We start from the raw sequence: 14,365 nt of genomic DNA, 5'->3' as shown, positions 1-14,365 counted from the left end.
ATGAAATTCAGTAAGGACAAATGCAAAGCACTCCACTTAGAAATGAACAGTCAGTTGCACACATACAAAATGGGAAATGACTGCCTAGGAAGGAGCAACTGAATATTGACAACATATACAAGTGCATCTGTACAAATGTTAGAAGTCTAATGCTAAAATAGGTGAACTAGAGGCCCTGGTATTAAATGAGGATATTGATATAAGAGGCATCACAGAAACATGGTGGAATGAGAATAATCATTGGGTTATGGTAATACCAGGGTATACACTATATATGAACGATAGAGTAGGTTGCGCTGGTGGGGAAGTGGCACTATATGTGAAAGACTCAAATAATGTAAAAATCTTACATGAAACAAATTGTACCATTGAACCTCTATGAATAGAAATTCCATGTTTAAATAAGAAGAGTATAGCAGTAAGAATACATTCCTGACCACCTGACCGGGGTGGTGACAGTGTCTGTTAAATTCCAAAGATATTAAGAGAGGTTACAAAAGCAGAAAGCACAATAATACTAGGTTTCAGAATAGCAGACGTGTTAGTCTGTATCTGCAAAAAGAACAGGAGTACTTGTGGCACCTTAGAGACTAACAAATTTATTTCAGCATAAGCTTTCGTGGGCTACAGCCCACTTCTTCAGATGCATAGAATGGAACACACAGACAGGAGATAATTATACATACAGAGAACATGAAAAGGTGGAAGTATTCATACCAACTGGAAGAATCTAATCAATTGAGATGAGCTATAATACTGGGTGATTTCAGCAATCCCCTTATTAACTGGGTACATGTTACCTCAGGACGCGATGTAGAGATAACATATTCAGACACTGAAAACGACTGCTTCATGGAGCAGCTAGTCCTGGAACCCACAGACGCAATTCTTGATTTAGTCCTAAGTGAAGCACAGGATCTGGTCCACGATGTAACGATAGCTGAACTGCTTGGTAATAGTGACCATAATGTAATTCAATTTCACATCCTTGTAGATCAAACACCAGAAAAACCCTCCCCAGTAACATTTAACTTTAAAAAAGGGCCCTATACAAGAACGAGGATGCTTGTTAGAGGGAAATTAAAAGAAGCTGTCACAAGGGTTAAATGCCTGTAAGCAGCATGGAAACTATTTAAAAATATCATAATAGAGGCTCAGACTAAATGCATACCCCAAATCAGAAGACAATAAGATGACCAAAAGAATAACCATGGCTAAACAGCGTGCAATAGAGCCTGTTAGAGGCAAAAAGGCATACTTTAAAATTTGGAAGTCAAAACCTAGTGAGGATAATAGGAAGGTGCACACACACTGGCAGGATAAGGGTAAAAGTATAATAAGGCAGGCCAAGAAAGAATTTGAGAAGCAACTTGCTAAAGATGCAAAAACTAACAGTAAGATATTTTGAAAGTAAATTAAAGGTTGGAACCCTGTCAAATAGGAAGTGGGGCCAGTAGGTGACCAAGGTGTTAAAGGAGCACCTATGGAAGATAAAACAACTGCAGAGAAGCTAAATGAATTCTTTGCATCGGACTTCACTGCAGAGGATGTGGGGGAGATAGCCTCATCAGAGCTTTCCTTCTAAGTACGGTCCCACACTGATGTATCAATGAAAGACGTTACAGAACAAACTGATAAATTAAACAGTAATAGGACCAGATGATATTTACCCAGGAGTACTAAAGGAACTGCAATAAGAAATTGCAGCACTACTAATGGTAATATGTATCCTATCACTCAAACAAGCCTCTGTACCAGATGATACAGTGGTCAGATAGCTTTTTCAAACCAAAGTAATGTTTAATCTGAATAGCAGGAACAAAGCATAACACAAGAGACAAAGGACCGTAGCAATCTATATGCATATCTGTTTCACCCAAAGCTTACCATCTCCTAGAAGCTTTGGCAGACTCAGTTGCTTCAGACCCATGCCACAGGACCTGTCTATTTGTCTGTGTCAGTCTGCTCCTCATGAGCTGCCCTGAACAACTGCCTTGCCCTCTTTTAGAGATTCACCTTTTAACCATTTCAGTTCTTTTGATCTGTCTGTTCTCAGCCTTAGCAAAACAGCTGTGTAACTTTGCCAGGGTCTGCAAATAGCATCTTCACAGCTAATAACTCAGATATTTGTTCTTTAACCTCCTGACTTATTTACCAAGGTATCTTATTTGGACTCGTTGTTAACTTCTTGCTAGTTTTCTGATAGCTCTGCTATTAATTAACCCTACCTGTATTTATGGTCTATATTCTAAATTAGTCAGATAATAAATGTTTCCCAGGACCCTGTCACATTCAGGTTTCATAAATTAATACAGATCAGTCCCTTGTCCTTCACAGAGAGAAAACAGTGGATGATGACCACTGCTCCTTCCCAGTGAATAAGACGGAGAATATCTTATTGCCCTTATATAAATCCATGATATGGCCACATCTTGAATACTGCATACAGATATGGTCTCCTCATCTCAAAAAAGATATACTGGCACTAGAAAAGGTTCAGAGAAAGGCAACTAAAATAATTAAGGGGTTGAAACGGATCCCATATGAGGAGAGATTAAAGAGGCTAGGACTTTTCAGCTTGGAAAAGAAGAAACTAAGAGGGGATAGGATAGATGTATATAAAATCATGAGTGGTGCGGAGAAAGTGAATAAGGAAAAGTTATTTACTTGTTCCCATAATATAAGAACTAGGGGCCACCAAATGAAATTAATGGACAGCAGGTTTAAAACAAATAAAAGGAAGTTCTTCTTCACACAGCACACAGTCAACCTGTGGAACTCCTTGCCTGGGGAGGTTGTGAAGGCTAGGACTATAACAGGGTTTAAAAGAGAACTAGATAAATTCATGGAGGTTAAGTCCATTAATGGCTATTAGCCAGGATGGGTAAGGCATGGTGTTCCTAGACTCTGTTTGTCAGAGGGTGGAGATGGATGGCAGGAGAGAGATCACTTGATCATTACCTGTTAGAGTCACTCCCTCTGGGATACCTGGCATTGGCCACTGTCGGTAGACAGGATACTGGGCTGGACGGACCTTTGGTCTGATCCAGTATGGCCATTCTTATGTTCTTACGTTGAAGCCACACAGTCACAGATCAACCAGTCATTCCCCAGCTGTTCCGTCAGTTTGCCCAGTACTACTGTGATGAATCCCCCATTGCACTTCTACATCATGTGGAGCCTTCTGTGACAGGACAGGAAGATGCTGGATTTCATTCCATGAGCCAAGCTCTGCCGGACTTATGCCCCGTGGGACACCACTGTTCTCAATGACATTACAGGCTGTATTATTCAGGGCTAATTATTTTCCCTCTGTGTTTAGCAATATTTTATAATGGGCACGAGCATTATCTCACAAGACTAATGTCAGGTAAGCACATATTTTTCAAATATCTTCCTTTCCAAAGAGGAAAATACATATAATTTGCTCAACTCTGATAGACTGTAAACAGATTAGATAACCTCCTCCCTCTTAAAGAGATTTTTACACATACATGTTTCAAATGGGTGAATTCTGATTTAATGTATTTAGAACAAGACACTCATAATGAAATTGAGGTGCTGAACACACAAAAGGGAAAGGACCCAAGGGCCCTTAAAATAGCATCTTTGCATGCACCTCTCTTACAATGTACTAGAGTAGCTAAGCTGCTCCAGAGTCCAGGTCTCTCTCAAGCTAGTCCACACCAATCCACAGTGCTGACATTGTCAGAGTGGAATGCCGTTTAAAATTAAGCTCTGTAGTAAAATCCTTTCACACCAGATTTGTAGGCTCTAGGGTCTCTGCCAACTTGTTCAAGAATCAAATTGTAAAAACACACCACAGTGACCTATTTACATTCTGCTAAACAAAAGTTTACTTCATATGCCCTCACTGGTCTGGGACTGCACCCCAGAACGTCACAACAGCACCTCCATGAGGCAGGTAAACATACTATTTCACAGATGGATAAACGGAAACACAGAGAGGGTAAGGCCAATCTTTTGTTAGGCATCTCAGTCCATATACAGACACCTATATAAGTACCCTGATATTACAAAGGTGCTGAGCATTTGTCTCTTCCTAAAGTCAGTGGGAGCTGCAGATGCTCAACCCCTCTGCAAATCAGGCTGCTTATACAGATGAATTTAGGTGCCTAACTTTGGGCACCCACGTTTGCAAAGGTAGGCCTAAGTAACTAAATAACAAGTCACACAGCAAGGCAGTGGCAGATTTGGAGTTTTTATAATTTAACATTTATTTTTGGAAGTTCCTTCAATACACAAAAGGAATCATGATCTCCTCATGAAAGACCTCATAGCTAAAAACAGAACTCAGGAATCTCGAATCCCTGTTTAAGTCACTAGAAAGGTGGCTTCCCACACAGTAAAAAAAGACAAAATGAAATTAAAAGAGAAACACGCCATGGCAAGAGGTTGTACTGCAGATCAGGGTTATCTAATGTAAGGAGTACTTTTGAGGGGAAAATATAAACTGTAGTTACTCACCTACGATGAGTAAGAAAACTACCACTGACATGTCCCGAGCCATCACATCCTGGAGTTGGACATGACATACCTTCCGTCTTCACTGACTTCCAAGAGAACTGCGAGCCATTTAAGTACCCATCCTTCTGCCTTTTGGCAGCTAGAGGGCACCCTGATGCACTGCGATGGGATGCATACTTTCCAGTTATATGACCCTGACCATCACAACCAGGAACTGGACATCTGGATAGCAGATAGATGAGATAAACTTTATTGTCTTGCCATCATATACCTGGTAGCCTCTACAACAAAGTCAAAATAAACCTGACATGAAAAGAAAAGAACAATCATGCTCTATGGACTTCAAAAAAATCACCAAAAATACCCCAATGGAATAGTCAAACATGTGAACCTAGAAGAACTTTGTTAATCAGAAAAAGATTTGCTGTTCTCAGGCTGATAAAAAAATAACCATTCTAATCAATGGCAAAGTCCCAGGCTTTCCACTTACACTGCATATTGGAGAGAAAATAGCAGGGTACATGTTTGAAATGAAGGTGTCTATTATGGTAAATAGCACATTGCGATCAAAGTGATAGTTACTGAGCTTCAGTGACTGAATAATGAAATTTCAAAACTCTAAATTTTTACAATCCCACTTAGCATAGTTCTGTGTGCATTTTAAGAACGTGCATGAAATTTAAAGGTGACACTATAAAATTATGGTAATGTTATAAACACTTAGATATCAGTCAAACCTTTGCCATAGTTAGTACTTCAAAGGGACATTGTCAGATTAAAAATCATGGGCCAAAGCTTCAGAGATTATAAGCACCCACAGATCCTATGAGGGCAGATCGTGAAACGTGGTAAGCGCTCTCACCACTCACTGGTTATTAAATCTCACAGGACTGGGCCCAGAGATACCAATGGAAAGAAGTTTTGGGTGTTCATCAGGTGCTCACTGTTGCTCAAGATCTCCCCCTATATATATTTGGCCCCATTTATTTTTAAGAAACAAATGTTGTTACCTGTGCTAGTAGGTTTAGTTTAGAGTATTAAACACTGAATGTACATTTCGGCATGTTGGTGCTTGATTAAATTTTACAATTTGTGTAGCTTGGACAGTCAGAGTAGTCAATTTCATTGTCTGGTTATCCTACTCTAAACCAATGCTGCAATGTTTGGGATCTGATCCTGAAATGTGCTGAGCAGCCTCCATACTGACTGATGTCAATGGGAGCGGAGGTCATTCCACATCTCCCAAGGAGAAACGCGGGACTATAACAATGTTTAAAAGGGAACTGGATAAATTCATGGTGGCTAAGTCTATAAATGGCTATTAGCCAGGAAGGGTAAAGAATGATGTCCCTCGCCTCTGTTCATCAGAAGATGGAGATGGATGGCAGGAGAGAGATCACTTGATCATTGCCTGTTAGCTTCACTCCCTCCGGGGCATCTGGCATTGGCCACTGTTGGTAGACAGATGCTGGGCTGGATGGACCTTTGGTCTGACCCACTACGGCCGTTCTTATGTTCTTATGTTCTTATTAAAATTTTCGAACTTGGGTGCCTAAAATTAGGCACTTGCTTCCATTTGTAGGCACCCAAATCACTGGCCTCATTTTCAGAGGTGATTCTTCACAACTCCCGTTGACTTCTGAATCCCTTTAAATACTTTGTGCATCAGATGTAGCTAGTCCATAGTGTTTATTCACTGTGTTAACAGAACAAGCCGATGAAGGGCTTGAAGTTTTTTTATTTTTTATTTTCACTTTAAAAAATACAGTTTTTCAAACTTTCCAAATACAAGGGATCAGGTCCTCAGCTGGGTAAATAAGCACGGCTCTTGACCTGAAGTCAAGTCACTGAAGTCAATGGATTTATATCAGTGGAGGATTCAGTCTTTACTAGTCAGAGAACAATTAAATTTCTTTAAGCAAACCACATACAACTGTTTCATTGATTTAAAAACAACTAACTGTGCTCTGTAGTTCAGTATATGTTTGTTCTTGAATTACTATGACAAATATGATAAAGTTCATATTTTTAAAAATCATGCTGTAGATATACCTGATCTTATAATACACACAAAGGTTATTTGACTAGATTTGTACTTACCTAATTGGCTCTTGGTCTTCTTTGTCTTCCTTGCTTTGTGCTATCCTGATTCCACTTTTCTTTGCTCTTGGACAACCTGAGAGACTGAGTGAAAGAACAAGTTTTTAAAAGCAATTCCTCATTTCTGACTATAAGGGCTCTACAAAGGGACATTCTTTGCACATGAAATACTACAGCCTAGATAATACTGTCTTGTTTTCAACAGTTATAGCTCTGATGATTTAAAGAATAAAGACAGCAGGCAATAAAAAACCACAAGGGGGAGCCAAGTATCTAAGATTCTGACTAAAGGCTGGGACTGGGAATACTTTGCACACCACACACACAGCCCCTAAGGAGAGAGAAAGCAGCTTTTCAAATCTCTGTCTAATGATCCCTCCAGCTGACTCAGCAGAAGCAGTGATAGGCTTCAGAAGGAGTGGGATCCAGTGTTCTATGGACAGAAAGATAGCATGTTCTGTGCGAGCTTGAGATGGAAATAAGAATAAGGAGTAAAAGCAGAAAAGATCTCTATCTTTTAAGGGTGGAGTGGGGGAGTTAGAAGGTCTTTTAGGGGATATATTAAGACAGTTAAATTTTCTAACATTTTCCTGCAGAACATGCATTCAGGAATTTGTTAAAGAATCATGGATAATAATATTTCACAGACTACAAAGTTGTGCAATGACTTTCTGGAAAAATATAAGTAATGTAAGCAAGGGAAAATCTAATGAAGCTAACTAGCAAGCTAGGTAAAAGTACTTTTTGCATTAGGCACTGAAAACGTATTCAGCACTATACAAGATGCAAAGAAATATACCTTGTATCCAAAGACCTTCCAGTCTGAGTTCTACTTTACTACATAAAGTATAGTTTATATAAACTCTTTTGCAAGCTTTTCAGCAACTGAGTAAGTTTGCAAAAATTGGGCACATTGGGCTAACCAGTCAGAGTTGAAGGAAAGTTACTTTTACCAGTTGCTATGTGTGTCTGTGACACAAATGTGTACATCTGAAAAAAACAATGCTTAATCTTTAACTCAAACATTATTTTCACCTTCACATATGGATTTGGAAGCTGGAAATCCATCAAAGGTATAAATAGATGTCTAATTGCCTTCAAAAGCAAGTGCCCCAGGAAAACACTAGGTATTAAATGATATGAACTTATAACAAATGCCAGGATTTGTAAGAAAGTTCAACAACTCTTTATCTCCAGAAAAGAAGATGGAAATATCTGGGACATATGTTAAGAATGAAGTCAGAGTGTCTGCCATGGCAGGCATGCCATTGTGCAGGTGGAGGAACATGTAAAAAGGGCTGACCTCAAGAATCCCTCCATCAAACAGTATTTAGGGAGGCAAAATTTATGGGAATAAACAACATATAAGATATACAAGACTGGCCCAGGGTAGACAGGGACAACAGAACCTTGTTTGTGCCCTAAGTGACACCTGATGGCAAGGGAGGACTCAGATGGCTTTTTTTACTGTGGGCCTCACATATTCTGCATCCATTTTTACCAACTACCAAAAATTTCTTGGATACCCAGTTTTCCAGGGGATCTTCAAAGATTGGTATGGGCACTCATCAGGCATCCATTTCTTGCTGACAACTGACATAATTACTACAAGCATCGCAACACACATACACCCAGACACCTGCCTGTGGTAATTAGGACTAGAACATTGGCCCTTCAGCTGCAAGGACAGAGGCCTCTAGCATGAGTTGAAGGAAATCTCCCTTGTCTAACACTAGTAGTAGGTCCCTTATTCACACTATGGGGCAGCCACTAGAGTTCAACACAGTTGTACATAAAATCAGTACATTACCTATATTTAGTAACTCATCCAATCAGCTGTTAGCTGCTTGTTCTTTATGTGGAAATCATCACACTCTCTCTAAACTTCTGTTACAGGTGATTCTTTTAAATCCTTTTCTATACATGAAATCTCTTCTGGATGTCCTGCTGCCCCCTGGAATTCCTCACCTTTTGTCTTCTCTGACACAGTTCTCCATCACTGTCAACAATCTCACTATGTTCTCTGTCCCACAGATATAATGCAGCAACTAGTGACAATGTATGACACTAGTTAGTATGTTAGTATGATACTAACATGTATGAATTATTTAGACAGATATTTAGGAGATCATTTTAACAAGCTTAGGGCATGTTTAAACATTTATCTAGCTTGTTGTTCTTTAAATTACGCCTATATAATACTAATCCTAGCTCTTAAATAGCACTTTTCATGAGTAGATCTCAAAGTTTAGACATCTTGCTCCGATGGTGAAAACGCAACATTATCTCATTATCTGTCTGTTGGTGGATAGTGTGTCGCTTAAAATTAGAGCTGGTTGGGAATTTTCCATCAAGATCTTTCGAGAGAAAATGTGGTTTCCCATAGGAACCTGTTGATTTTGTTGACTTTTTTGGGGAAATTCCTCTTGGGAATATCAAATTAAAAAAAAATTGGGGGTCGGGTCAACCCAATTTGAAAATTTTGGAGTTGTCGAACAAAATCAAAATGGTTCAGTTCTACATTAATATGGGTCTGTCTGAGCAACAGAAAGACAGAAAAAGAATTGGTCACAAGGAGTTAAATGGGTAGGTAAGGAAGGTATGGATATTACTATAAAGATAGTGCCATCTACAAGTCGAAGCACAAAGGGGGCATATGAATGTTTAGAATATGTGGCATGTAATTACCCTGCAATGCCAGCTGCAAGAGTGCCATGCAAACGCCTGTTCTCATCGTAAATAAGAAGCGGGCAGTAAATAAACTTGTTTGTCTTAGCCCACGTCCAGACTAACCCGTGGCATCGGCGGGTTAAAATCGATTGCTCGGGGATCGATATATCGCGTCTAGTCTGGAGGCGATGTATCGATCCCCGAGCGCGCTTACATCGATTCCGGAACTCCATCAACCCGAACGGAGTTCCGGAATCGACACGGAGAGCCGCGGACATCGATGCCGCGCCGTCCAGACGGGTGAGTACCTCGATTTTAGAAATTCGACTTCAGCTACGTTATTCCCGTAGCTGAAGTTGCGTATCTAAAATCGATTTTAATACCTAGTCTGGACGTGGCCTTAGCAATTAGCTGAACAAGAAGTAGACTGTGTGGACTTGTAGGTTTTAAAGTTTTACATTGTTTTGTATTTGAGTGCAGCTATGAGAAAAAATAATAATCCTACATTTGTAAATTGCACTTTCACAATAACGAGATTGCACTACAGTACTTGTATGAGGTGAATTGAAAAATAATATTCTGTTTTTTAGGATGCAAATATTTGTAATGAAAAATAGTAATCTAAAGTGAGCACTGTACACTTTGTATCATGTGTTTTAATTGAAATCAATATATTTGAAAATATAGAAAAACATCCAAAAATATTTATAATACATTTAAATTGGTATTCTATTGTTGTTTAACAGTGCAATTAAAACTGCGATTAATTGTGACTATTGTTTTTAATTAAGTTCATTTGTTTTGCATTAATCGCTTGAGTTAACTGTGATTTACAGCCCTAATTTTTTTGCATCAGTCTTCACTGCCGAGAATGTGGAGAAATACAACCTTTGTGTGATGAATTGGGAGAATCTGAATTCTGTGTGAGATGATGAGCCCTCTGTATGTATCTTTACCAAGTTGCAAACTCCATTTTGAACATGCATTACATCAGCTTGTCTATTGTCTGCTTGCTTCCACATAGGACTGGAATTCCAACAGTGGGTGGCAAAAGGTTAACAAAACACTTAAGTGCCTGACAACTGAAATGTAATGACTCCACATAAAAAAACAGACTCCAAAGGAGAATTGGTTTAGCAGGAGAGAGATCACCTAGCAACAAAGTCATCTGGTAGGACTTTGTGGTCACCTGTTAAGGCTGACCTGAGAATCACCTGGTAGAGGAGACAGGAAGGTTATAAAAATCAGAAGCTGCTATTTTTGCTCTATTTTCAACCATTTGTCACCAGTTTGAGATGAGGGAGGCTGCTACAGGAGCCAGAAGAGGGAGGATCCTGCCTATCTGAACAAAAATGGTTCCTGAAGATTCCCAAGGGAAGGATGAGCTCCCTGCCATCTCAAAAATGAAAGTGTGGAACTAAAGGACATTTACAGAAGAGTGACAAAAATGCTCACTGGCCTGGAAACACATTCCTCTAAAGAGGGATTTACTTTAGAAAGAAGACAAGTAAAAGGGGACATGAAAATAGTATACAAAATACTGAATGATCTAAAGAAGGTAGATTGGGAATTTCTGTTCTCCCTGTCTCATAACACAAGAAGTAGAGGATATACAATTAAATTAAAAGGTGAGAAATTCAAAACCGATACAAAGAAATACTTTTTCACACATGTGATTAAACTATGGAACTCATTGCCACTGGCATTAGTTGAGGCCAAGAATTTAACAAGATTAAAAAAAGAGACTAGATATTTATATTGATATCACGAATATTCAGCACTTTCATAATTAATGATAACAAAAATACTGTATGTGATATTAAACTTCTTGCTTCAGGGCTTAGCCAACCTCCAACCATTAGAGGGCAGGATGAACTAATGGGAAGGCAGATTATCCAACATCTGCTACTGTGGGGTTCTTACACCTTTCTCTGCAGCATCTGGTGCTGGCTACTGTCAGAAACAGGGCACAGGATTAGGCAGATGATGGGTCTGATCCAGGTCTGGAAATTCCTGAGTTTCCCGTGGAATGGAAATTCTATTTTCAACTAGATATCCTTAAAAGGTTATGGGTAAAATCCTGGCTCCATTGAAGTCAATGGGAGTTCTGTTACTGTCTTCAATGGAGCCAGAATTTTCTAAAAATAAAGAAAAATTACTGACAAAAATCTGAATTTTTTGTAAAAGTTTGCAGTTAGTTAAAAAGCTACTTTCCAGTCCCTTCCCTGCCCTCCCCCCCCATATAGTTCAACAAGAATTTTTCTGCTAGCTTTAACAGCAGGTTTCAAGAATGTCATTACAATTCTCATCAATTCCAGATGCCAATGAAGGGCCAAACTCTGCTCTTTGGTGTAAAGCTAGAGTTACTCCACTGACCTGAGTGGAGTAATTCTGTCTTTAGTACTATTCTAGCTGAGAGCAGAATTTTGCCAGAAGTTCTGGTTTAGTTCAGTTTGTTTTTTTCAGAATTATCTAGGTTGCCGGTTAAATGGTGTTATTATTTACTATGCATTCTGCAGTAGTACCAATGCTAAGGTGATCCCATTTTGCTGAGCACTATACAAACACATGTCAAGTTCTTCCTACTTCTTGGCTTCTGTTTGCTGAAGAGAGACTACTATTTTCCTTTCCAAGAAAAATTCTGAATGTTCCAACTTGTGTGGAAGAAGTAACCCATTAATGATACTGAGGCTGATTATGTGTATGACAAATCCTGTCTCTTGTTGTATCTGAAACCTAGACTGTTAGAAGAATTGCCTAGGAAAGCAAAGTACTTTATACTAGATTTACAGCTGGGTGGGTTTGCGAAATTTTTGTGTAGCTTTCATCACACAATCAGAATGAACCATTTAGGCCTTGATTCATGATTCAATGCCTTTTTTTGGCACTATGATATATGAGCAAATTTGAAGACCTTTCAGGTTCTTTAATACCTTTTAAATACATAATTCTGGGTTTATGATTTATTTATTTTTCCTTTGAGAGGAGATTCATTAAGAAAACATGTGACAAATATGAGCCTTTGTTTTAATTTTTTATCCTGTTACAACCAAATGCTATTACAAAGTATACATATTTATTTCATTTTTTAATGTCAAACTAACGCCTCATAAAATAAAACACAGGCTGACAGGCCAAATTCAGCCCTGATGTATGCAGGTGTAACTTCTACATCTTCAAGGGCACTGAATGGCTTTATTGACTAAAATGGAGTTGCACAGGGTTAAACCAGAGTTACATTTGTCTTCAAATTCAGGAATTTGTTATATAGCAGCTATCTGCAATACAAATGATACCCAGACCCGAAGAAGAGTTCTGTGTAACCTCAAAAGCTTGTCTCTCACTTAGAGAAGCTGGTGCACCAAAAGATTCTACTTCACCTACTTTGTCACCCAGACATTCTGGGCAGTCAGTTAAGACAGCAGTATGTCATTGAAATGTTCTTTACAAAAAGGGTTTTAAATCATTGTATCAAGTATAGTCTAAAGAGAAGTGTTACTTAATGAGATTTAAACATGAGGAAAGTAGTGCTAATTTTCAAGGAGAGAATTAGAAATACTAGTTATAGACATACTAAAGTCCATGATATATAACAATTCTTACAGGTTATCAGTTCATTAATTCTTTCATCAATATACTTTCACTAGTCAGTAGTATAGGTCTTGGGCATTCATATGCTGTCATCTCTGAAATGAAGCAACGATGGGCTAGCTTGGTATGTAGATGAAAAACCTCCAATGAAAAGCGAGATCGTTGTGGGAAACGGAGACTCAAAGGGTACGACTATACTACCAGCTAGATCGGCAGGTAGTGTTCGATGTATCGGGGATCGATTTATCGTGTCTCGTTTAGATGTGATAAATCAATTCCCGAATCGATGCCCATACTCCACCTCGGCAGGCCTCGGTAAGCGGAGTCGACTGGGGAGCCGTGGCTCATCACCATGAGGTCAGCCAGGTAAGTAGAACTAAGATACTTCGACTTCAGCTACGCAAATAGTGTAGCTGAAGTTGCATATCTTAGTTCAAACCCCCGCACTAGTGTAGCCCAAAAGTGTCTCCCTCTGAGTTCAGTGCCAGCCCTCCAGCCTGGTGCTCAGGATATGGTGCTAGCAGTGCTTTCTTCCACAAGATGCAAAACCAAGGTTCTGGAGCCTAGTGGTCACTGAAGACCCCATGGTACTTTTCAAGAGTAGGTGTGTAAATCCTAATGACTGGACAAATTCCAGATCAAGTAATTACATTATAGTATATTATTTTTTGAGTCCTTTGGGTGCTGGGACTCTGCAAAAACGAAGGAAAATATTGTCAAATGCACCTATCTAATCCAAATTAGGAAAACAGAACAGTCAGAAACACAAAGCACTGGATAAATCCCAGGAGCACTGTAAAGCACCTTTTTCCTTCCCTCCAGGTGCGCCATACAGTATTGGATTACCTCCCATACATAGCATAAAAGTCCAGATTAATCCCAGGACTCTTGTAAATGTGTCCAATTGTAAACCAAATGTAAACACTGAAGAACTGTGTTTAAAGGAGAGATTTAAGTGAAGGTGGCTGTTGGAAGTGCAAGGAAAGGGAAGTAGTTTCAAGACCCAGATGCAGCAGGTATGAAGGCACTAAAATGGGGCCAGATTGGTCCAGGCTAAGTGGGATGCTGAATGCATAGCAGCTTGTCTGGTAAATGGATTGCATTTTATTTAGCCAGACCATTTGCCAGTTAACTCTCCTCTGCTTCTTCAAAGAGCTGATGGCTGCCTGCTGGTAGCAGAAAACTGGGATGGTTCTATCTCCAAATCAGAACAGTAGTGTCCCTTAAAAAGTAGACCAGAATCATTAACACCCCAGCCCCGGCCCAGGACTTTGACTGTCTAGTCCTTGTTAAAGTGGGCAGGGAGGTGGTGGGCTGTGGCCTCAGCCCTTCCTCTGCACTGTCCACCAGGGCTGGTTCAGTGCAGATAGGGGAACAGGCTGCCCCATCTCAGTGGATTGCACAGCCTGCACATTCCTCTGCATGCCAGGGAGGTCAAGGTGGGACTATGCCACCTAGACAGCTCTATTCCTAGATTTATTACTGATGGGATGGTGTGTGGCCTTGTGCAACTCAC

At 39.6% G+C, this 14,365-nt stretch overlaps 1 protein-coding gene across 18 annotated transcripts in view; it reads right to left on the bottom strand.

Moving 5' to 3' along the window:
* The window catches only part of MYT1L (myelin transcription factor 1 like), a 383,510-nt gene that overhangs the window by 27,135 nt on the left and 342,010 nt on the right, over positions 1-14,365 (bottom strand). For all 18 annotated transcript variants that reach the window (XM_030555505.1, XM_030555502.1, XM_030555511.1 and 15 more), the window contains 2 exons: positions 6,589-6,672; positions 4,489-4,710 (listed from right to left, as the gene is read on the bottom strand). In XM_030555505.1, coding sequence (XP_030411365.1) covers positions 4,489-4,710; positions 6,589-6,672 — 306 coding nt within the window. The remainder of the gene's footprint in view (positions 1-4,488; positions 4,711-6,588; positions 6,673-14,365) is intronic.

Source organism: Gopherus evgoodei, chromosome 3 (genome assembly GCF_007399415.2).
Source record: "Gopherus evgoodei ecotype Sinaloan lineage chromosome 3, rGopEvg1_v1.p, whole genome shotgun sequence".
Taxonomy (NCBI): domain Eukaryota; kingdom Metazoa; phylum Chordata; order Testudines; family Testudinidae; genus Gopherus; species Gopherus evgoodei.
The sequence above is the reverse complement of the archived record's forward strand: the minus strand, read 5'-3'. Positions and strand labels throughout refer to the sequence as shown.